Source organism: Pipistrellus hanaki (genome assembly GCF_964339955.1).
Source record: "Pipistrellus hanaki genome assembly, chromosome: 3".
Taxonomy (NCBI): Eukaryota; Metazoa; Chordata; class Mammalia; order Chiroptera; family Vespertilionidae; genus Pipistrellus; species Pipistrellus hanaki.
Genome location: NC_140505.1, coordinates 156887789 through 156914256, shown reverse-complemented (window position 1 = coordinate 156914256; position 26468 = coordinate 156887789). Strand labels below are relative to the sequence as shown.

The following is a 26468-nucleotide window of genomic DNA, read 5'->3' as shown; positions in this document are numbered from 1 at the left end:
GGACTGGGTGAAAAAGGTAAAGGGATTAACACATTAAGCGCCCAGCCTGTTTTGTCTTCCAGACAAAAAGTATGTCAGTCACCGGTGACTGACTGGGCTCTTAATGTGTTAAGCAAAAAAAAAAATTATAAATAAAAAAGTAAAATTCATGGTCACAGGCAACAGTACAGTGACTACCAAAGAGAAAGGTAGGTGGGGGAAGGTAGAATATGATAAAAGGAATATAAGTGGTGATGGAAGGAGACTTGACTTTGAGTGGTGAACACAAAATATACAGATGATGTATTATAGAAATGTATACTTGAAACCTATATTACTAACCAATGTTAATCTAGAAATTCAAATTTAAAAAAAATAAACACCAGTTGTTTTTTCACAGAAAATAATAAATCTATATTTAAACAAAGCGTTTTCTCCTCCTCTACTAAACACTCAAGAAAAAGTGACAAGCCTAGCATTCAACATTTAAATAACATGTTTCTCGCAACATGTTATGAGCTTCCAGATACAGAAGCACAAGAAGTCACCAAGCATTCACAGTACATATAACCATGATATTTCTGAGAGATGAGCAGACCAAGGTTGTATTCAAGTTTCAAACCAAATAACCTAGCAACTTTCCTTTCTTCTAAGTCTGTAATGTTCTTTATGCTTCTATTTCAAAATGAAAAGTCAACGGACAGTAAATTTTTAGCAGAAAAAAAAGTAACACTGTCCAATATGGGAAAATATAAACATACACCAACTACCTGAAAATTTTGCTTTTAAATGGGCAACATAAACAAAAATAATTTAAAATAAAAAACAGCATTCTTTTTTTAAAGTACTATATATGTTATAGACTAACCAGCAAAATTTTATACTAAATATTGTAAATGTCTCCTAAATTCTAATAAATTTTAATTTCTAAAAGTTGTCAGTCATTAAATAAAATACATTTTTCTAAAGAATACTCCAATATTTTGCATTTCAGATATTTTTAATATTTTTATTTGGCAAAGAGAAGCCTAAGAATTTTTTAAAAAACATTTTCAGAGGGAAAACCTTTTACCATAAAATAAATTTGTGTGATTTGGGAGGGCAAATCTCAATGTATTTTTTTGACATATGTGCCAATCTTACAATTAATACAAAAAAGATAAAGTTAGCTGAAATATCTTAAAAATGTAAAAATCAGTCCAGCCATCATAACTATACAATCTTGCTGAAAAAGTACTTATATCAAATTCTGCCCAAAATATTTATGCAATATAGTAAATTTAATTCTTCAAGTCACCCTTCACTGCCGGCTGGCTTTTCCATTTTCCGTTGTCTCCATTCTGAAAAACAGAAGGGGGAAAATGAATAGGTAAAATAAAACATTAACCATCCACCTATGTTTTTCTCCTCACATACCCCTTTTATATGAAATTAAACTCCTATATACTCATCAAGCAGAATATTAGCACCTTAGAAAAGAACGAAGGTTAGGGTTCCTCTAGTTGGTCTCACTGCCTCATTTTGCAGAATATTGAAAATTGAGGCCCAGAGAGATTAAGTGACCTTCCCAGTTTCCTTTCAAAGGCCATGTTTTTTGCTATACTTCTGCAAGCAAAATTAAGGAAAATACTTCTGATATTTAGTAAAAGGTGTATTTCTTTTTTCACTAAAGAGGTTCCTTCGCCATACATCATCGAAAGTTCTTCTAAAAAGATTAAAATAATCAAAACTGAGATTTATTCAATTGAAACAAATATTCCTAATATTGCATTACTTAATCAAAAAATATTTTCCTCCATTATTTTATAGTCAGTGTTACATATTAAGTTTCCTCTGATTTTTTTCCCTTTATGATGTTTACTGAGCGATGAAAGAAATGCACTAAGAAATAAAAACTTTCAGAGTTACAATCAATATACTAGTAATCATGCCCTTTTCATGTACTAAGAATCAAAGATGTTAATTTTTTTCTCTTTATAGGTAATATGTATTGGTTCATAATATTTCTAACAAAAATTGCTGAACATAACAAACAGTATTCATTTATGTTAACTTATAAGGCAACTAACAAAACTAATTTCTACAATAAATAATACAAACCCATTTTCTTCTTTAAGATGTTGATATAACTCAGCTCTGTTATTAACAGAGTTTAAACGTCCAGCAAACTCCTGATGTTTTCTCGAATTGGCAGTATTGATCCTATTACTCCACAAGGTTAATAAAGACACTGGTCCTGTGTTATATTGGGAAGAGGAGAAAAAGGTAGAATAGTTCATTACTTTGAAATTTATAAATTTTTTAAATTTACCTTTAATTCTATTGTTTTATACAATTAAAGCAATATCATCTTCACCTTATTAAAAAAATGTATGTGTTTAGGGGGTCCCAAGATCACCTACTAGTTTGGTGATTTGCTGGAAGGTCTCAAATGACTTACATAAAGTTAAAGCCACAGCTAAGAATCATTAGAGCAACATAGTAAGTATACGTAGCAGATTAGGAAGGCAAAGATGAGAGGAATCTATTTGCAGGCTTTCTCTGTGCTCTCTCTCTCCAGTGAGGGTTCACACAAAGTGCCTAATCCCACCATGTGTACAATACTACTGCCAGAAAAGCCCATTTCGGACTGAGAGTCGAAGGTTTTTATTAGCTGCTGCTCACAAAGTCATTCTCTGCCAAACTACAACTAACAAAATTATAGATCCCAGAAGGAAAGCAGATGTTCAATTCACATGAAAGACAAAAGAAGTTCTCATTTAGGGAATGTTTTAAAAGCCAAGCCTTCCCATTCCCCCAAATCCTATATAATAAAAGCCTAATATGCCAAGTGTCTGTTCGTCAGGTCAACCAATCAAAGCATAATATGCTAATGATATGCTAAGGTTGCTCAACTGCTTGCTATGATGTGCACTGACCACCAGGTGGCAGACTCTCAATGCAGGAGCTGTCCCCTGGTGGTAAGTGCACTCCCACAACAGGAGCGCCACTCAGCTGACCGATGGGCACCAGATACAGGGCTCACAGCCGGCCACTGCAGCCTGGTGACCACAGTGGAGCGGCAACAAGCCTCCCGAGCAGTGGCAGCAGACGCAGCAGGGCCGGGATGAGCAGGAGGGCAGGCAGTGATAGAATGCCGGTTTCAGCCCAAACCCCACAGACTACGCCAAGGGAACCCACCGGTGCACAAGGGGCCTCTAGTATTAAGTAACACTGTACAAAATAGAACTAAGTTTTTTCCAAACATAATTACCACAGTTCTACCTTACCTTTTGATTTTTCTACTGGTGGAGTTTCATCCATCTCAACAAGGGGCTTTTTGTTTGGAGGTTCTGGGGAGTCAGGAGAATCTTTTATAATTTCAGCTTCAGCCAATTCTTCTTTTCCACGTTCTAAGATGCCTTTCAATCTTTTAGAGGGACAAACGATAAAATTTAAAGTTTAAATATTTAGAAATCAAAATGGTTCTATAAACTAGACTTTGCATATCAGTCTTAATAAAAGATAGCTGTTCTTACAAAGTAAATCTAGAAACTAATCAGAAGCTAAATGCCTATCTAAAATCAGGTAAGAGAACTTAATGAATTAAACACAAATATTCCCTTTTCTTCATCATAACAGTGTAATAATCAGTAACGTAGTTTGCTGCAAAATATGAAGAAAAAAATGGGAGAAAAATTTAAGAAGCTAATATTAAAAATAAAACTGATATTTGGAAGAAATATCACAATTTAATATTTAAAGATATTGGCCAAAAAGCACTTCAAATTATAAAGAGTAATTTACTATTATTTGTTCCCTAGTTTATGTACTGTGGATATGTATTTACATTGTACAAGTTAGAAACTTGATTCCAAGCTTATTTTGAATTTCCCAAAGGAACAAAAACACTTTCAAAATACATAGACATACACTTGAATAACGGGGATCTGAATGAGAACACTCCCACCACTCTTCTTTTTTCACCCTCCTCTTAACATGAGCCAATTCTGTTTCAGAAGCTTGGTGGCTCTAAGGAAGAAGTGCATTTCTAAGTCCAAGAGAATAAAAATGTTCTACATTCTACTTATTTTTGGATGAACTAATATATTTCTAGAATTAGCTTCAAAATATTCCATGTGGGAGTTGGACAGTGGTAGTGGTGAGGGGAGTGGATGTGAAATGTGCCATGAATTGATAATTGTTCAAAGTAGATGATGGTTACATGTGTATTCCACAGTAGAATAAATGTTTGAAGTTTTTCATAATAAATCTGATTTGTTTTTAAGGGACATACCACATTGCCATTATAATATTTACCTGGTTCTTTACCTGATTTCTGGCAAAAAGTTAGAAGACAAAGCCAGTTAATATGTTATGCTAGTTTTATTTACAAATCACAAACTAAGGAAAAAGATGTACTATTGAGGAAGGTTTTCAGAATTAGGACTACGCTCTTTCACTGTGCTATCAAGGGCATCTTTGCCTTTTTTGTAACAGCATCTTCCACATTTTGTTGTCATCACTGACTTACTTGCCTATTTCTAGCGCAACACTGTATGTTCTTCCAAGGCAGGAACCTTATGTTAAATGCCTGCCATATCACAGGTATTCAATATTTACTGACAAAGAAATAAAACTATGTCTTTGATATTCATAAAACATAAATACTGACACCAAAATGTCCTAAATTATAATTTTCAGAAGTTAACTAGGATAAAAATGAAACACTACCTTTGTCCCTAATAGTAAAATAAAATCATTAAGTCTACGATCTTTTTGATTTTAAGTATGACAAATCTTAGTTATAAATGAAATACACATTAAATGAACTTCTATTAAATGAGGTTGATCCAAATGCAGAATGCGATACACCAAAAGGCACCACGGGGCTAATATCAACAATCACCTCTCTGAATCTTGCCAAAACTTCTCCTGTTCATAATCTTTTACTGCTTTCTCTGATTTGTCCTCTTTGTCCTCCCTCTTTCTTCCTCGTTTCTTTCGTTCTTCTTCTTCTGGGGGTTTGCTCCTGCAGGCCATCAGACATTCCAATACCCTTTGATGTTTCTCCGAGTTATTGATATGGGCTCTTACAAGGGTTTCTAATTCGTTCCACATGATACGGTATTGTTCATCTCTGAAGTAAAGATTTAAAATAACAATCTTAGAAATACTCTTTCAGTAATATTAAAGTTTCCCTTTCTACTAGCAAAGTAAAAGGAAATCATTAAACATGGACTTATTTTCTCTTCCTAAACATAAGGGTACAATTTTCAGTTATAATGTATCCAATTCTGCTATTCTATAGTATTTCATCTCAATTATATATGTATATATACACCTGCAAACGTAATTTACATATGGAATAAGTTAACTTAAAATAAACTATATATCAAGTCAATATGACATGTAAAGAAAAAAATTACCTTTTAGGGCCTTTTCCTCTTGTACCAACTGTGGAAATAGGTAGAGGATCATTTTTTCTTTCCATATCAACTAAGTTGTATATTGTTTTCTGACAATTTAACACATCTTCTTCTGTCAAAGATTCTTTCACAATAACACTGGCTAATGGAACTACCTGTCACGTTTAAAACAAAAAAAATATAAAACAAAATCTGTCTTGAAAAACAAATATCAAATCATGTAGGCAGAACTTCAATTGATTTTAAACATCACTGTGGCGAGATCATATATAACTTTCACTTCAATTTTCTGTTACTATTTAACTGTAGCAAAAGCAGATATTTTATTCTTTGCTTCAGAAATGGTCTCTGAAAATATATAAATAGTCTAGAAGAAAAGTTGAAACTATTTAACACTTACCGCTTGCATGTTAAAAATGGTGGTTTGTGAAATAATCATAGGCCAGTAACGGGTGTGTTTTTCTAACTGATCTTTTGCTCGTTCCAAAGGGATCTCAAGACTTCCATCGATTTTATATCTGGGGTCTAGAAAAGGAGTTAATCTGTTTTCCCTCATAAATTCACCAAAATCCTAATGATAACCAAATAAGATAAAATTAGAAACTATTTTCTAATGTTTCAGTATGGATTACATGTAACACTGTTTCCCTGATGTCTTCTGTCCTGTGATATGCAACAAAGCATTTTCTCCTACAACTCCCCCCTACCACCCACTTTTCTTCACTCCTATAATTTAACTCTTTTATATCACATACAGAAAAAAGAATTAGTGAATCACATTCTTTGAATGATGGAATTATAAGTAATTTATAGTCTTTCTTTTAAAGATATCTATATCTCTAAATTTGCTACAATAAATATTAGTTTTCTCCTTATTAAAATTTTTTAAATAATAAAAAAAGCCTAATCAAAAACAATTACTTAGAGCATATAACACTTTGGTTTACAAAGTATGCACTCATACACATCAATCACATTTAATTTTCACAACCACCTCAAAAAGAAGACAGCGATAAAATACCAACTATAATAAATTAAGGGAGGAGGAGTGAAAAATTAAAATCAGAACAATGGAATTTCTACCGAAAATAGAAACAAATTTTTTTGTAGGCACCTTTAAATAATACAAAGATTTAGTTTTACTTCTAATTAGCAGCAATCTAACTACTGAAATGTTTTGTTTGCCATTTAAGTTACTTCTACGTATACACTGAATACATAAGGAAGACTACAGATTGATAAATAGCTCTTTCAAGCAACTACTGCTAATTAAAATAATCAACTTCCAAAACTCCTTTTTGTCCCAGATCTTATCATATAATAAGCATTCAATGACTACTTGCTGAATGAGATTACACTCAAATCATAAAATTTATAGATATTAGAGTCTTACTGTGATCCGGTAGTCTGTAACTCTTCCTCCGCATCCTTCACTAATTGAAGGCGGATCTTCTAGAATGGATCGAGAACTACTAAGGACGTGCAAAAATATCTCTCCTCCATGGCTACTAAGCATATGACTGATGACTTTGGAACCTGACTTTCGTGGTTGTTCCAATAAAACAGAACGACCTGTCAAAAGTAATGAAATTCAATGGGCTCTTATTTTTTCCCTTAAGGTTTATGTCTAGATTTTTTCATTTTATTTATTAACTTCCTTTTTTAACCAGCAATGCTAATTTAGTTTTTCCTGTGTTTCAAGTCCAAAAAGTCTGAATTCTAGCCTTAGCTTTCTCTTGGTCACTCCAAGCTTACATAGTTATACAGGTGGTTTTTCCAACATAATTATAGTGGTCTCCAGTATAATGTTTGGTTATATTCTTCATTCAATTACAAGTTCATATAAAATTTTCTCTTGGACATTAAGAAGAAAAGTGAGACAAGTGTTGGATAACCCTCAAGTTTCAAAGCAATAAAACATATGGAGGAGAAAACAAAGTCTAAATTCACTTCCACAATACCTGCTTATCAGCATTATTATTGTAACTACTTTCTATTTCACATGACCAAATGTTATTTAACCTAGACTTTACATAGTCTGATAATCAAATTGTGCTTAATATAACTATGAAATTAATCTTATGATAAAGGCTGACGAACTCGTCTTATCAGTGATTCAAAAACCAAGTTGATCATAAGAGTCTATTAAAAGAAGCTATTAGAGTTTAGATTTAGTAAATGAAATCCAATAACTTAGTTTTCTAAAGAAAGTTTCCAGGCCCTGGTTGGTTAGCACAGTTAGAGTATTGTTCTGATACGCCAAGGTTGCGGGTTTGATCCCCGGTCAGGGAACATACAACAGTCAACCAATAATACATAAATGAGTGGAACAACAAATTGATGTCTCTCTCTTTCTCTCCATTCCTCTCTCTCTAAAATCAATAATATTTTAAAAATAAATGTTTTTATACAAGGAAACCAGAGATTTAAGGTCATATGTTTAAAAATAATATAGTAAAATATTTAAAATGTTTATGATGCCAAAACCGGTTTGGCTCAATGGATAGAGTGTCGGCCTGTGGTCTGAAAGGTCCCAGGTTCGATTCCGGTCAAGGGCATGTACCTTGGTTGCGGGCACATCCCCAGTAGGGAGTGTGCAAGAGGCAGCTGATCGATGATTCTCTCTCATCGATATTTCTAACTCTCTATCCCTCTTCCTTCCTCTCTGAAAAAAAAAAAAAAAAAAAATCAATAAAATATATTTTTTTTAAAAATAAAATAAAATAAAAAAATAAAATGTTTATGATAAAGGTATAGTGTTTTACCATATATACTGTACAATTTAAAAATCAATAGGCCAAGATAAATGGTCTGAACTTCACTATCTTAAAAACAAAACAAAACATGCAGACTTTAATGGTCAAATTTTTAAATTAAAAATACCAAAAAATATATTAAATAAAACTTACTTGGATACAATTGTCTGAAAGACATAAAGTCATCTTAATTTTTAACATTAGTAAACTAGTTAAGGGTATTTATAATTATATAACTTTAAAGCAGTTCTGGGAAATAAAATGGTTAAACTATGTTGAAAAAATGGCTTTTCCAGAGTTCATGATTTCACTTGTAATAATCTCAGTCAAAACAATTAAATGATGAAAGTTACCATTTAGAAGAAAATTAGTAAGGCAGGAAGAAGGTCTACTATTTACATCTACAGGTGAAATTCGATAAGCGCCAGTGCAATAGTGTAATTCTGAAATAGAAGAAAATACTGATTTGAAAGAATATAAAGGAATATTTCCACAAAAGAGAAAAACCCCACTTGTTTCTTAAAGCCATAAAACGATGAAAAACAAAAACTCCCAAAAAAGCAAATTAATTAGCCCTTTGTAACATTTTAAGAAAATTTTTAAATACCTACCAATGTTATTGGTCCTTGGTGTGCACCACTTTAATGTTATTGTTTCTTTAAACGAGCCTTCTCTACTGCTATCACCTTTAAAAATAAATCAGAGAAATAGTAACATTACATTAAGACCACAAATTTCAAATTGTTTACACCAGATTTCTGAAAGAATAAATTTTATAAAATACCTCTGGGAGAACATTTTTTATGAAGTCTCCTAGAAAAATACCAAATAGAGTTTGGATATTAGCTATGATTAAAATAAATATTTGATTTCCCTTCAAATTTCTCATTAATTTAATCATCCCAATCACTGCACTTGAAAGCCAATAACAAAACTTTTTGAAATTTCAAGACTCTATAATTGCTCCCTTCTGTCACCATCTTATATAATAAAGAGGTAATATGAAAAATGACACTCACACCCTCACATCACAAGATGGCCACCCCCACATCATCACAAAATGGGGAAGGCAGTTGGGGGCAACAAGGTCTGCAGGGGAGGACAGCTGGGGGTAATTACACAGACAGGGGAACAGGGGAGAGTTAGTGTCAATTATGCAGGCAGGGGAGCAGTTAGGTATCAATCCGGTCAGCAGGGGAGTGGTTAGGGGACTATCAGGCTGGCAGGCAAAGTGGTTAGGGGCAATCAGGCAGCAGGGCAGGTGAGTGGTTAGGAGCCAGCAGTCCCAGATTGTGAGAGGGATCGGGCCTAAACCGGCAGTTGGACGTCCCCCAAGGGGTCCCATATTGGAGAGGGTGAAGGCTGGGTGAAGGCTAAGACCCCTCCTCCAGCACATGAATTTCGTGCACCGGGCCTCTAGTCTATATATATAAAAGCCAAGCAACAGGAAAGCTGGAACGATCAGCTGAATGACTGGTTGCTATGATGTGCACTGTGGCAGCCAACCAGCCTGATCAGACCCTGATCAGGCCCTCTAACCACTTGCAGCCCCTCCCTCAGCTGCCCCCCCCCCCCAAGTGCACCCCCAAACTGATTGGGAGCATGGCTGGCCAACCTCCTGCGTCCCCTCTCCACCACCAGCCCGGCCCTACTGGCCCCCCTTGGGGTAGGCCTGCCAGACCCCACCAGTGCAGGAATTTATGAACCAAGCCTCTAGTTCTATATAACAAAAGGATAATATTCAAATAGACCAAACAGTGGAAAAACTGGTCGCTATGACGTGCACTGACTACTAGGGGGTAGACATTCAGTGCAGGAGCTGCCCCCTGGTGGTCAGTGCACTACCATAGGTGAAGCACTACTCAGCCAAAAGCCGGGCTCATGGAGAGCAGCAGCCATGGTGGGAGCCTCTCACACCCTCTGTGGCAGCGCTAAGGATGTCAGACTGACAGCTTAGGCCCGCTCATTGGCTGTCAGTCAGACATCCTGCAAGGACTCCCAGACTGCAAGAGGGTGCAGGCTGAGCTGAGGTACTTCCTGAGTGCACAAATTTCACGCACTGGGCCTCTAGTTAAATAAAATAAGTACTTGAAAAAAGCTTTCAGGAGTCTAAAATGCACAACTAGTTATAGTAAATACTAATGAATGTATGAGAAGTAATATAAAATGAGAACTTAGAAAATTACAAATATATAACATTTAACAGAAAGCATTTTTTGCCAGTGCAGTCTACAGTAAACAGATATAAGTAAAACTAGAGGCCTGATGCACAAAATTCATGCAAGAGTAGTCCTTCCTTCTCCCGGCTGCTGACACTGGCTTCCCTCTGGCACCTGGGACCCAGGCTTCCCTCCTAGCCCCTGCTTCATCCGAAAGGCCACCTGGTCTAATTAGCATTATTATGCTTTTATTATTATAGACCAGTGGCCCAGTACATGAAATTTGTACACAGAGCAGGGTTCCCTCAGCCCAGCCTGCACCCTCTCCAATTGGGGATCCCTTGGGGGATGTCCAAATGTCAGTTTAGGCCCGATCCCATTACCAGCAGTTGGACATCCCTCTTGCAATCTGGGACTGCTGGCTCCTAACTGCTCACCTGCCTGCCTGCCTGATCGCCCCTACTGCCTATTCTTGCCTGCCTGATTGCCCCTAACCCCTCTGCCTGCCTGCCTGGTCGCCCCTGATCTCTCTGCCTGCCCTAACTGCCTCTGCCTGCATGCCTGGTTGTCCCTAAGTGCCCTCCCCTGCTGGCCTGATCTCCCCAACAATGGTCCTCCCCTGCCAGCCTGATCTCGCCCCCAACTACCCTCCTCTGCCAGCCAATTTGGTCCTGATTGGTCAGTTTCTATGCCAGTCAGCATCAAAAGCTCCACCTCCTAGGCAGCCACTGGCTCCTCACACTTCACCCAGATTTGGTTCTGATGGGTCAGTGTCTATGCCAGTCAGTGTCTCTGGGCCTATCAACGGGGCCTGATCAGAAAGGCGGGGCTGATGAGCAACCTGTCAGGTTCTGGAGAGAAATGGAAGTGCAGCTGCTGGCCAAGACCTGAGAGAAAGAGAGAGGCAAGTGCTGATCAACAGCTGCCACAAAGGCTATGGATCAGACCCTGCTTCTCTCTTCAGGCCTCTCTCCGGGCATGATTCACAGTCCCCTCAGCAGTCAGTGCTGGGTCACTGCCTGCAGCTGCAGCAGTCAGCGCTAGGTCGCCACAGCAACCCAGCACTGAATGCAGGACTGACATCGACTTGGTTGAGCTTCCGGTTGTGACAGACCCAGGGTTTTTATATGTTAGGATAATAATGAATAAATGCAAACCATAAAATTGACAAAGCTCTGAAGGAGATATATTCAGTGCTATGAGGGACTTTCAAGAGAGATTTGACCAATGTTGAGACAACAGGGAAAGCTTCTTTGATAAGTAAAACTAATTTGAGTTCTAAAAGGGTGAAGTGAAAATAACTAAAGAAATGAAGGAAAGAGTATTCAGGGAAGGAAAACAGCAGATATCCAAATACTGTGGCAGGTGAGAGCATGAAGAGTTACAAGGCCTTTTAAGACATTGAAAATTCTGTTATCATCTTAAGGGCAACAGAAAAGCATTAGAGGTTTTTAATATAAGGAGAATATGTCCTGAGTATCACTGTGAAAGATATTCTAGTTAGCAGGTCCAGTAGCTAGACACACCATTAAGGAGGCTATTATAGGATTCTAGGTAAGAAAATATTAGGCTGGGCTATTAATAGGGAGATGTAATAGTAGTGGAGATGCAGATGTAAATGTATGAGAGATACTTTGGTAGATAAAATCAAGTAAATGTGATCATATGCGAATATAAAGAACCATGTGAAGACAAAACAGCCATCTACAAAACAATGAGTGAGGTTTCAGAAGAAATGAACTGCATAGTCACCTTGATCTTTCATTTCTAACCTCCAGAAGAGAAAATAAAATCTGTTGTTTAAGCCAAAAGAAAAAAGAGAAAATGTGGTGATAGATTGGATATGAAGTATGACAGACAGACATCTTAAAGATGACTCTGAAATTTCTGCCTTATATAAATGGATATGCAAGAGGGTCATTCACTGAAAATGTAAAAATAAGAAAACCAGTTCAGAGGGCAAAGTTCATAAGTTGTTTTTGGAGTAATAGGTACCTAAGAGACATATTTTATTTATTTATTTATTTATTTATTTATTTATTTATTTATTTATTTATTTATTTAAAATATATTTTATTTATATTTTACAGAGAGGAAGGCAGAGAGAGAGCTAGAAACATCAATGAGAGAGAAACATCGACCAGCTGCCTCTTGCACACCCCCTACTGGGGATGTGCCCGCAACCAAGGTACATGCCCTTGACCGGAATCGAACCCGGGACCTTTCAGTACGCAGACCGATGCTCTACCACTGAGCCAAACCGGTTTCGGCTAAGAGACATATTTTAATACACCTAACTTACTGAGCATCATAGCTTAGCCTCGCCTACATGTGCTCAGAATGCAATATCAAAAAAATGCTGGCAACACAGTACTCTGTACAATATCCATTGTTTAACCTCAAGATCAAGAGGCCAACTGGGAGCTACAACTTGTTGCCGCTGCCCAGCATCATATGAGTTTCATACTACACATCAAGAAGATCAAAGTTCAAAGTGAATGAATATCACTTTCTCACCATCATAAAGTTAGAAAATATAAAAATCATTAAGTCAAACCATTGTAAGTTTTGGACCCTCCGTACAGACCTGAATCTTAGAGAAGATATCTGGGCTAAAGTATAAGCCTACTCGCCGAAACCGTTTTGGCTCAGTGGATAGAGCCTCCGCCTGCGGACTGAAAGGTCCCGGGTTCGATTCCGGTCAAGGGCATGAACATTGGTTGCGGGTACATCCTCATAGGGGATGTGCAGGAGGCAGCTGGTCGATGATTCTCTCTCATTGACGTTTCTAGCTCTCTATCCCTCTCCCTTCCTCTCTGTAAAAAATCAATAAAATTATTTTGTTAAACATGAATATATCCATTTACCTTAATAGTTTTTCTCCTGTTAAAAATTCTTGTGTAGCCGAAACCGGTTTGGCTCAGTGGTAGAGTGTCGGTCTGCGGACTGAAAGGTCCCAGGTTCGATTCCGGTCAGGGGCATGTACATTGGTTGCAGGCACATCCCCGGTAGGGGGTGTGCAAGAGGCAGCTGGTCGATGTTTCTCTCTCATCGATGTTTCTAACTCTCTATCTCTCTCCCTTCCCCTCTGTAAAAAATCAATAAAATATATTTTTTTAAAAAAATTCTTGTTTAGAAATGGGTGGAATAGTAAACTAATCTAGCTTTATTTATTTACTTTTTTTTTTTTTTTTGTTAATCCTCACCCATGGATATTTTTCTATTGACTTTCAGAGAGAGTGGAAGGGAGGAGAGAGAGAAACTTTGATGTGAGAGAGACACATCAATTGGTTGCCACCAGTACATACCCTGATCAGAGCCAGAGATTGAGCCTGTAACTGAGGTACATGCCCTTGACCAGAATCAAACCTGGAACCCTTCAGGCCGCAGGCCAACACCCTATTCACTGGCTAGGCTAACATCTATAATAATAAAAGCATAATATGCTAACTAGACCGGACAGCCAAACGACCTTCAGGACATCATTCCAGATGTCTTTCTGGATGAGGTCGCCACAGCAGGAGCCAACGCAGAGATAGTTAGGGGCAATCAGGCAGGCAGGCAGAGTCATTTAAGGGTAATCAGGCACACAGGTGAGCGATTATGAGCCTGCGGTCCTAGATTGTGAGAGGGATGTCCGACAGGATTAAACTGGCAGTCGGACATCTCCCGAGGGGTCCCAGATTATGAGAAGGTGCAGCCCCCACTGTGCATGAATTCTATGCACCAGATCTCTAGTATTTTATATATAAGTACATAAACTGAAGTGTAGAAACACATAGGATTTGCTAGTTGGTGACAAAGCTTTGGCTAAAACTGTTATCTCTTAATTCCAGAGTCCTGAACCATGCTGATACAGCTGCAGAAATCACAGTTTTGGAGAAAATAACCTACTGAGTCAAATACCTTTTAGAGGAAAAAAAAATCACTAAATTTCAAAACAACTGATTTATACCCAGGCTCATAAGCTGTAAGTCCATCACTCTTTCAATGTGGCTCCTATTCTTTTGCCTTTCCCAAGGCAGTTTGCCTAGAAAAGAAAAACTATGACATGACCTCAATGGCTCTCTCTCACAATAGCTTAGTCTTTCCCAAAGTAAGAATGAACACTAGTTCCATGACCATTAATATGTGACATTGTCAAATAAGTTTGGAAAGGAATGAACTAAAGTCAATCAGGTTTGTTTACTGAAGAGCATCTCAAAGGTGTTCATAAGCTTCTATATGTTAGATCTCACAAATTAACTTTCCAATGTCTCTTACTCACCACTTTTCAGGAAATCTACATGTGCATCTTTATGATGAAGTAACTCCACATCATAATTGGCAGATGTGTTAGCATGTTGTTCTTCCTTAAAGTAAAATTTAAAATAACTTGGTTTTGTTTTCCAAATAATGAAGTTATTTATTAACTATTAATTTTGCGCTTTGCTTAGAATGAAATGAAATACACTGGACAAAAATTATCTACAATAACGGTATAGTTTGCTCAGTAATTAATCTATTTAAAGATGCAACAGTTTTCCACTGAAATATAAACTATTAAAAAACTACTTGATATATATTAGTAATACAGTATCTAATTATTTTTCTTATGTTATGTCATGAATTAACATAAGATTAATCCAGAAATTTTATAAATTTACTCCGAATGCACTGTCTTGCACAAATATACACAAATTGTCTATAAACAAATAGAATGTATTTGAAATAGTTTGTATATATTGAAAGTGAAATCATTTAAAGGAGGGAGCAGCATCTTTAAATACCTACAATAAATTAACAAATGTCCATTATATAAAATAGCAAATACTGACTAACAAACAAGTTTATTAGTTTTCACTAATAGTCAACAGTAATTTTTATATTATCTATTTACAAGGGGGAAAAAAGATTGAAGAACGAATCACACCAGCAGCACACAAATATAATCAAATTCTAAGAGCAAGGTATCTGTCACCCTTAGAGTATTTTTCCTTATAACCCATGAAATTATATATAATAATGTATACCTATTATGCTACTTTACTTGTTAATTGCTTCTGCACCCCATTCTATGGGTTAAAGTTACAATTTCTATTAAAGAGCCGGCCCGTGGTATAAGGAGAAAATTAATAATCAAAGATATTTCTATGCAATTTAGTGTTCATCATTTGGTGGCAAAAAAATGTAATTGGGACTTATCAGAAAGTCTCTTTACATTTTTAGATATGATGGTTACTTTACTTGTAAACATAATCAATAAAATTAAAAATAACTCCACTTAGTAAAAATTCATTTAAAGCTTACTACGGATCAGGCATTGTGCTAGTTCTAGACAAGCTAATGATAATACGATGAAAAGGAACAGGTGGCAACAGGTTCCTAAAATATCCATTAATAAAATCGTAAGACTCACATCTTTCATTTTTCAGGTAAGGTTATAAACTTATTTAAAACTATGAGCTATTTTTTCCTACTCCAATTTATTAGTTATAAACACTTTTATACTTGTTGGGCAAAAACAAAAATACAGAAAACAAAAGACCAACTAGAATACACAATGTAAGGAAAATCTAATAACACAACTGAGAAAAAGAATCACAGAAAAAATGGTCATTTAAGATAGAGATTATACTTTGATGAAAATAATGAGAACATAATTAAAAACAAAAAAAGCTGATATAGAGTGTTATTAGAAAGAAAAATATAGCATTTTGTTCTGTGATCCTTTCTTGTTGCTTTTTAGTACTTACTGACCTGGTCAAAGACACTGAATGTGGGCTAGCAAAACAGAAAATATGATATGGGAGAAAAAAAATTAAGGTTTAATTAAAATAAATATGTCAAACAAATGTTTAAAAAGTAAAACAGAGCTTTCGAAATAGCAGGAAAAGGAGTTGCCTACCTTCATTGGGATATTTGTAATAGTAGTTGAAGCCAAGTCAAAATGTTGCTGTACTAAAATATTTAATTTGGTAGCAAGATGCCGTCCTGCACGAACACTATGAACTTCACTGGTTAAAACAGGGGACAACTACAGAAAGTATGAAAAAACAAACAAACAAAAAAAACATAAAACATTAGTACACTGTAACCAAGTGCTAAATAGTTTACTTCCACCCATAAAAAGTGAGTGTTTTCATTTTATAGAATTTGGAAAAATACAAAGGTCCATAACTATGGTCATTATTATTATTTTTTTAAATATATTTTATTGATTTTTTTTAAAGAGAAGAAGGGACAGGATAGAGAGTTAGAAACATCGATGACAGAGAAACATCGATCAGCTGCACCCTGCACACCTCCTACTGGGGATGTGCCCACAACCAAGGAACATGCCCTTGACTGGAATCAAACCTGGGACTCTTCAGTCTGCAGGCCAAAGCTCTATCCACTGAGCCAAACCGGTTAGGGCTGGTCATTATTTTTTAAAATATATTTATTTCAATAAGGAAGGGAGAGGGAAATAGAAACATTGGTGATTAGAATCATTGATCAGCTGCCTCCTGCATGCCCAATAATGGGGATCAAGCCTGCAACCCAGGAATGTGCCCTTGACTGGAATCGAACCCAGGACCCTTCAGTCTGCAGGCCGATGCTCTATCTACTGAGCCAAACCGGGAAGGCAGTAATGATCATTATTTTACCAATAAATGTTCAGACATTCATTCGTTTAATAAATAAGTAGCAAGCAGAACTTACTACATTATATGCCAGAAACTGTGTGAACTATTGGAGGATACAGCAGTGAACAGATAAATTCACGGTCCTCTTGAAACTTAAGAGTTGTTGATTTAAATATATATTTTCATTTATAATTTTACTTCTACTTATCTATATGAAAAATGGATTTGAAGTAGCCCACAGAAATACTGTAGAAAAATAATTCCTTTTGAGAAGAGGACAATCCCCAAAAGATAGAACTACCTATAAGGAATGTGGAAATCACTACAAACATATTTTATCACCAATAAATATGATAAGGCAGCCAAACTTTACTTACAACAAGGTAACACAAAAGTTTACTCTTTCCAGGGTAACAATATTTATTGTAAATGAGCTTTTTATTTTTACTATCACAAAGTAAAGCCAACATATTGCCACATTATCAAAAGATGCAGATAAAAGTTAGTAAAAAGGGAGCTTATACTGGAGATCACCTAAAAACACAACAATAAAACTAATGACCTAAAAATACCACATAACTACCAAGCATTCATAGACTAAGGTAATACTTCACATGTTTATATTAAATAAGGCTAAGAGAAAAACGTGAACATATGAACATACGGTATACATTTAATACAATTATGTAAATACATAGACCACTGACAGATAATATTATGTGATGCAAATCCTTTTAACAATCAACAGATTTATCTTTTCCTTCAAAAATGTTCAAATCTATTTAAAAAGGAAAACCAAGGTTGGAAATTAGTTTTTCTCCCATCTGATTGTAACTTTGTAGCCTTGAATGAAGGCCTGGGCCTGCCAGGGTGTGTGGAAAGCTCTAATGAGAAAAAAGAAGCTTTTTAAGGAATAAAACATCATTAAAGCAACTGAAACCCATTCCAATAATTGAAATTTTAGGAACAACGCAAACTACGTATGGTTTTACAACACATTTAATTAAATGTCAAAAGACAAGCAAAACAGAAAACAGTTTTTTGTTTTTAAATCTTCCCCTGAGGATATGTTTTTATATATTTTAGAGAGAGAAAAAGAGAGAGAGAGGAAGAGTGAGAGAGAGAGAGAGAAACACTGAGCCATTGCTTGTGTTTCTTAGGTATGTGCCCTGATCAGGAATTGAAACTGAAGCCTTTTGGTACAGGATGACACTTCAAACAACTGAGCCACTCAGACAAGGTTAAACAGAAAACACTTTTAAAAATGTACAATTAGCCGGGACCGGTTTGGCTCAGTGGATAGAGCGTCGGCCTGTGGACTGAAAAGGTCCCAAGTTCGATCCCGGTCAAGGGCATGTACCTTGATTGCAGGCACATCCCCAGTAGGGGGGTGTGCAAGAGGCAGCTAGTCGATGTTTCTCTCTCATCGACGTTTCTAACTCTCTGTCCCTCTCAATTCCTCTGTGTATAAAATCAATAAAATATATTTTAAAAAATAAATAAAATAAAATAATACGTACAATTATAACACAAAGAACCAATCTAGGTGTTTTGCTCTACAGGTTCTTTGAAAACTGTAAATATGGGGTGGGACAAAAGTAGGTTTACAGTTTTTCTGATGAAAAAAATACAATAATAAATAATAATACAATAATGAATAATAATGCAAAATAATAAATAAACTATGTGTTTCATGTACTTACAACTATAAACCTGCTTTACCCCACCTTGCATTTTCTTAGCAGAAAATGTTGGCAATGTGATCATTATAATACTAACCCTTGTCAGCATTTATTATTAATAACTAAAAATTATCTTTTCTCTATTACTTCTGCACTTACCTCTTTTTTAGAACGATCAGATACAAGGCTGTCTTCACCAACAGGGTAGGTATGGATCAAAACCAGCTCACACTTCTGAATCTGCATGAGACTTAAAAGAAAACTTTCACTTAGGATATAAGAATTCATACTATTCTTATAAATATGGACACAATTCTCTCATATCATTGATGTTTCCACCTCTCTCTCTCTCTTTTACTTCCTCTCTGTAATCAATAAAAATATATATATATATATTTTTAAAAAAGTATGGACACAAATACCCTCAACAAATTACTAGTAGTAAACCAAATTGAGCAACATATAAAAATAATTATATATCATGACCAAGTGGATTATCCCAGGAATGCAAAGTTAATTTAAAATCCAAAAATTAACTAATGTGCATATCATATCAACAGAAAAAATTTTAAATCCAATAATCTCCAAAAATACAAGAAACACTTTTGACAAAATCTAAGACCTTTTCAACAAACTAGAAATAGAAGGAAACGTCTTTAAGTAGATAAATGGCAGTAAAAGAACTGTTTTTAAAAAATGTTTTTAAATGAGCAAGAGTTGAAAGTTTGCTTCTAGAAAGTGGGGAAAGACTGGAATAGAGATAGCTGTTTTGCTTTTAGTATTAAGAGATGTTTTTAGCCAAAACCGGTTTGGCTCAGTGGTAGAGCATCGGTCTGCGGACTAAAAGGTCCCAAGTTCAATTCCGGTCAAGGGCATGTACAGTGGTTGCAGGCACATCCCCAGTAGGGGATGTGCAAGAGGCAGATGGTCGATGTTTCTCTCTCATCGATGTTTCTAACTCTCTATGTCTCTCCTTTCCTCTCTGTAAAATACCAATAAAACATATTTTTTTTAAAAAGATGTTTTTAAACTATGTGCATTCAATGTAAAGATTCTAGGCAGGTAAACTACTGAGGGTTTAATTTACCAAAACAGCATATCTCTATAATCAGATACTACTGTTAACACAAAGTTACATATTTAGAAAAACTGTGTAATTGTAATTGTTGTACTTGTATGAACATTAAATGAATTAAATTTAAATGCAAAAATAATTTTTATGTTAAAGGATAAAAATTCTTATAATCAGGTATAACCCTATCTAATAAAAGAGTAATATTCAAATTAACCATCACTCCAATATACTCACAAGCCACGCCCACTAGCCAATCAGAGTGAGTATGCAAATTAACCCCAACTAAGATGGCTGCGGCCACAGAGCGAGCAGGAGGAAGGTTTGGGTTTCCATGGCAATGGAGGAAGCCAAGCTTTACACACACCCTGGCAGGCCCAGGCCTCCATTCAATGCTACAAAGTTTCAATTACAGAAGATAAATAAATTCCAAAAGAAATGGCTGCTGCTACAGAGCAGGCAGATGGCTTGGCTCCGCTCCAGGCTACAAAGTTTCAATTGTAGAAGATAAAGGGTCCCCAGAAGGTGTAGTCAGCCTACAAACCACCACAGGCCCCTCTCCCAGGCCGCCCCATGCCCCAAGGGAACCCCCACACTGATCGGGGACACCCTTCAGGGCAAACCAGCTTGCCCCCACCCATGCACCAGGCTTCTATCCTACCTAATAAAAAAGTAATATGCAGATTGACTATCACTCCAACACACAAGATGCCTGCCCCATGTGGTTAAAGATCCTGCCCCCATGTGGACACAAGTTGGCCACCACAAGATGACCAGCAGGGGAGGGAAGTTGAAAGGGACCAGGACTGCAAGGGAAGGCAGTTGTGGGTGATCAAGCCTGCAGGGGAAGGCAGTTAGGGGTGACCAGGCCGGCAGAGGAGGGAAGTTGGGGGTGTACGAGCCTGCAGGGAAGGGCAGTTGGGGGGATCCAGGCCTGCAAGGGAGAGCTTGGGGAGACCTGGCCTGCAGGAGAGGGCAGTTGTGGGTGACCAGGCCTGCAGGGGAGGGCAGTTAGGGGCAAGCAGGCTGGCAGAGGAGCAGTTAGGCATCAATCAGACTGGCGGTGGAGTGGTTAGGGTGTGATCAGTCTGGCAGGCAGAAGCGGTTAGGGGCAATCAGAAAGGCAGGAAGGCGAGCAGTTGAAAGCCAGCAGTCCTAGATTGAGAGAGGGATGTCCAACTACCCGTTTGTCGGATATCCCCTAAGGGGTCCCAGATTGGAGAGGGTGCAGGCCGGGCTGCGGGATATCTCTCCCTCATGCACTAATTTCACGCACCGGGCCTCTAGTTTTCAATATGTAACCATCACAGAGAAAATTAATATATTGTACATTAGTTTTCTTTTTACTAATGTTTTTTAAGGACAAAACCAGGCAATATTAACCTTGACCTATAATTAGTTATTTGAAGAATACAGAATTTATAATGCTAAAAAGTTCCCAACTTTTTATTTTAAAATTTCCAAACCTTTCTATTCAATGAATACTGATATATCCTTAAACTAGATTTACTAAATGATAGCTATATTTGTTCTATGTATGTAAATAGACATACACTTTTTTTTATTATGCCATTGGATAGTAAATTGCAAAGGAAATACTTCATTCCTAAATACCTCATAATGCTTCTCCTAGTGGAATAATTTTACTTATTAATGATAATACCAGTACTCCACTTAAAGAGATTAATAATAGCTCAATCTAATTTAGACATCACATTTCAACAGCCCAAAACATATTTTTAATAGCTTTTTGCTTTTAAAAAAAAATCATATACTGAAATTTATTATGTTTTAATTGGTCCATAAAGAATAATGCTACTGGCAATTTATTCATTGTATAAATTTGAAAGAATATGAGAGCAAGCTATCAAAACAAATATGCATTATAAATTTACACATTATGTTATAGTTCTGATCACTTTTCCTATGGAGAAAAAAGTAAAATCTTAAAGTGAAAGGGAAAATAGGGAATAAAATTTCTGATCAAACATATCTTTTGGCTAATTTATAGTCATAAGAGAATTCAAGAAAATTTTACCAGTTTTTATTAAAATTATTGAAATATTTAAAATGAAATATATGACTATAAAATTGAATATATATTTCATATGTGGATTATACTCACTGATCTGAATTTGCAGCAAGCTTGTTATGCTCATGAATCGTTTCCTGAACACAGTCCTCAAGCATTCGCACATGACTATCACTAGTGGCATAAAAAGATACAACAAACTTAAAGGAATAAACAGTAAGAGAAAAAATTAAACACACTCTATTCAGCTACAGGCATTTAAAATTACTTTAGTAAGGATTGTTTTTAAGTGCTCATTCACAACACCAAATAACCAACTGAAAAACTAGTGAGAAGTCAAATTAACCTACATGATGACAATCTAAAGTTTTCAATGAGATGAGTCTTTATTTTAGAATTCGATAAACCAAGTTTCAATATTAGAAAGGTCATTTGTGATGTGTTTAAATGCTCATATATCATCCCTACTTTTTAAAATAAAAGCTGTGGAAGAGTAAAAAGATTTACTGCTATTGTCTCACCTTTTTGCATTAGTAATGCAAATTATTCTCCCTCTATTTCCAACACGTTCTGCATTCTCCATTAGTAGAGTGCGGGCCTCATGTTGGTATTCCGTGATTTTACAGAGCGTTTCCACTGCTGCAACGAGGCCGTGGAGAATACTGCAGCATTCTGGATCTGCCCGCGGATTAGGGGGCCCAACAGCAGCTAATGCTGCCATCAGCTAAATAATGGGGAGACAATTATGGTGACAAGAGTATGCACAAGTCAGACAGTGACATCATAAGAAAAGTAAATTATAAACCAGTATATCTTATAAATATGGACACAAATATCCTCAACAAATTACTACTAGCAAACCAAATTGAGCAACATATCAAAATAATTATACATCTTGACCAAGGAGCCTATCCCAAGAATGCAAAGTTGATTTAAAATCCAAAAATTAGTGCCTATCGTATTAACAGAAAAAAATTTTAAATTACATTATCTCCAAAAATATGCATTTGACAAAAATCTAAGAACTTTCCAACAAACTAGAAATAAAAGGAAACTTCTTTAAGTAGATAAATGGCAGCAAAAAAATTTTTTTTAAATATGGAAGTATATACTTAATGAGCAAGAGTTGTAAATTTGCTTTTAAGTGGGGAAAGACTGAACTAGAGATAACTGTTTTACTTTTATTATTAGGTGATGTTCTTAAATAATGTGCATATATTATCCTATATTGATCGAAAATTTTAAATTTATTTTTTATGAAAGTATTACTGAAACATGATGAGAAATTTTCAAAAAGGCCACAGTTCAAAACCTGAATTATACCTCTTGCAAATTTTGGTCTTCTTGAGTCCAGGAATTTAAAACATGTGCTCCAGAGTCACTCACAATGAAATTCACCTAATAGATTTCAAAGAAATAATTAGTATTCAACTCTAATTCCATCTGGTCACATCATATTTAAAATTTAAAACATAGTTAATAGTAAAAAGAATTAAAAATAAAATAATATAAGGCCTCTAGCACTGATTAGTTGGTTGAGTCAGTCATCCATTTTATAGGTATGCAATGCCTAGTACATGTCAGGTGCTATTCTCAGCGCTGGAGTATGGGAATATAGTGAAGAATGAAAACAGTTCTGGCACAATGTGGGGAAAACCAGAGGTTTGGCAGGTGTGGTAAGATAAGAGAGCAGTGCAGGGAACCAACAAATAAACAAACAAGATCATTTCAGAGTGATAAATGTAAAGAAAAAGATGGTTAGTTACTTCAGGTTGGTTGGACAGAGAAGAGCTCTCTCAAGTGGCAACTGAATGAAATTCAAAATGACCAAAAGAAATCAGCCATGGGAAGAGTTGGGGATAGAGAATTCCAGGTATAGTGAACAGAAAACACAAAGACCTTTAAGTGAGTACCCTCAAAAGAATGAAGTTCTGAGCAGACCGAAGGGCAGGAGATAAACTCTTTAAAAAAAAAAAAAAAAAAGGCAGTGGCCATATCACATAGGGCACTGAAAGTCAAAATAATAAATTTGGACTTTATTAAACAAAAATAGTATCACTGGGCCAGGATAGCTAAGTGGTTAAGTATTGACCTATGAACCAGGAGGTAACGGTTCAATTCCCCATCAGGACACTTGCCCAGGTTGAGGGTTCAATCCCCAGTGAGGGGCTTGTAGGAGGCAGCAGATCAATGATTCTTTCTCATCATTGATGTTTCTATTTCTCTCTCCCTCTCTGAAATCAATAAAGATATCTTTAAAAAATAGTATCAAGAAAGATAAAATGAAATGATCACACCCTTCTCCCAAAAGGAAACATAGTCATCATTTATATATTTTCTAATATATCACCACCTCAGCTTATCTTCAACATGGCAGTGAGAAAAAAGGCTGTTCTTCAGATGGCACAAACCAGCACAGTCTGACAAATTGCTTACAGACAATATACCTGCTGCTTAGACTAGCAACAATCAATGGTCAGTGCCTGTTCCATTTTGGTGACTATATACTTTGAATATTATCCTAGTAATTACAGTAGCTACTTTATAGGGTTGTTGTGAGAATTAGAGTTAATATACATGAAGCCCTGGTGCCCGTAAGTGCCTCTTAATTATTAGTTGTTACTGTTGATCCCAACTAAATACACATGACATTTAATCCCAAAGGGGAGTTCTACATATCACATTTGTAAAGTGGTAAAAAAAAAAAAAGTTCTAAATTGACAGCAAATTCATATATTAAAAAATGTTATTGGCAGTAAGTACATTCCCCAAATCATCATTTAGCTTGTACTTCACACTCACCAGTTTTTTGAAAGGAAATATATCATACATTATTCTACAATATTCCATGGAAGATTCTACTGAGCAAGTCCACAATGATTTAGATATAGGGGCTAATGGGATGATTCCTTGGGTCCTATTCTTCACCAGCATATCAAACTCAACATGTTGTCTGCATGATTCTGCCATGTAAGGGCAGTGATCCACAACAAATACTGTTTTATGAGATTCGGAAAAAATCTTCATTTTGTTTTAACCTGTAAGGGATAAAATATATTAGCCAAAGATCTTATACATAACATTTAAATATTACATTATTTCTAATGTGTCTTTTCTTCAAGAAGATTTGGTAGGAAACATGCATAATCAGTATCCAAAGAAATGTATTCAACAAAGGACAAGATTTAATGAGGTCCTGACCACAAAGTATCCATTCAAGGGATGAGCTACAGCACATTAAGCTGTCAGTCACATGCAAAATTACAGTCCAATTTTTTTTTTTTTTGCTTGTTGAATGAATTTAAAATGGGCAAAAAAAAAAATACTTTTACAAATAATTGTATTCGATCCCCTTACATAATACCAAACATAACAAACGACAAATACTTTTTCAAACACACTTTTGATGATCCTCGCTGACTGACAGCCATCACCTCTAAATCCCCAAACTAACCCAAGCCAGCCGTTTTGAGCTTCCCTCCAAAAAGTCCCAAGACTTCTGTAAAAAGGGAAGGGAGCTAGAATGAACAGGAAACAAAAGTGACAGCAACAGGAAAGACCAAAACATGACAGACATCTAACTTAACATAACTGCATATCGGATCTTCGCATGAGGATTAAGGACCCCAAATTCACCATGTTCCCCCTTTAGCTTTCGAGCCACCACAGTCATCTACCATGTAGAACAGTAAAGCTCAGGTGCTGCCATCGCCTTGGTGGGGGGGAGAGGGAACTCTTAAAAAACTTTTTCTTATAAAAAAAAAAAAAAAAAAAAAAAAACCTCCCTTGCTTCGCTAATAAAAAATCTTATGCTTCCTAGACAATCTACATTCCAACAGCACATGGTAAGCACAAGTGCTCATTAAAAACGAGCTGACTTTTTTTTTACGATCTAGCTACCTTCTTCCCCTGCTTTCAAACGCGTTTCCCCCTTTCATGCACAAAACTCTTCTTGGAGGCGTCCAGGCACACACACTCCGCCGGAGGGTGCGGGGTGGAAAGTACAAGGTGAGCGGATGAGGAAGACCTCAGCACTGAGGTTCGCTTACTTTCGAGCCGGGTCCTGAAGTGAACACGCACAGAGGCTGCGGACCACGGCCTCTCGGGCAGAAAGGCTGCAGGTGGGTGGGTGGGGAGGGTCAGCGCCCAGCCGGGGGTGCCCGGCGCCCCGGAGAGGGGGCTGCGCGGGGCCCGCTCATCTCTGAGCACACCGGTCCGCCCCGAGCTTCCCAAGTGCGGGAGCGCGCGCGCGTGCGCGCGGACACAAACACTCACACACACACCGGGGGCTGCGCGCCTGCGCACGGCGCTTTCCGACGGCCCGGCCCGGCTGCCCTTCCCCCGCGGTGGGCCAGGCGCCCAGGTCGCCGAAAGGGGGAAGAGGGCGGAGCCAAGAAGAAGAAGAAGAAGAAAAAAAAAAAAAATGCGTCCGACCCTCACGATTTTTTCTACCCGCTAATTTTCCCAATCACCCATTGGGAAGGATGTTCCGGGCCACCTGAGAGCCTCCCCATCGGCGAAGTACCAACCACAACGCCGGCTGAACCAGCCACCACGGCCCTTAAGGCGCGCAAAGGCCCTCCCACCCGGTCTCCCTTTCTCGGTCTCTGTACCGAGGCCGGGTCCCCTGGCAAAACTCGCGAGACTTTATGATAAGCCCAGCCAAGCCAAAAAAAAAAAAACATGCGTAGGTTAACGGGGCGGGGCTTACACTGGACCCGCCCCCACGTCTCGCGCATGTCAGGGAGAAGCTGCAAGGAAATCTCTCGGGT

General features: G+C 36.9%; 1 protein-coding gene across 2 annotated transcripts; it reads right to left on the bottom strand.

The window, feature by feature from the left end:
• Positions 1–295: 295 nt before the first annotated feature.
• INTS13 (integrator complex subunit 13) lies at positions 296–26320 on the bottom strand. Of its 2 annotated transcripts, none has more exons than XM_084877233.1 (17): positions 25746–26320; positions 24499–24734; positions 23020–23094; positions 22218–22420; positions 21790–21870; positions 18752–18842; positions 16190–16318; positions 14570–14654; positions 8755–8829; positions 8497–8586; positions 6781–6959; positions 5788–5958; positions 5388–5542; positions 4868–5098; positions 3249–3388; positions 2080–2215; positions 296–1319 (listed from the first exon to the last, which is right to left on the bottom strand). In XM_084877233.1, exons 2-17 carry the CDS (start codon positions 24721–24723, stop codon positions 1280–1282), a joined length of 2106 nt encoding a protein of 701 aa, XP_084733359.1. In that variant the 5' UTR covers positions 24724–24734; positions 25746–26320; the 3' UTR covers positions 296–1279. The 2 variants fall into 2 exon arrangements, with proteins under 2 accessions (XP_084733359.1, XP_084733360.1); XM_084877234.1 differs by having other exon boundaries at positions 25597–26316.
• Positions 26321–26468: the final 148 nt, after the last annotated feature.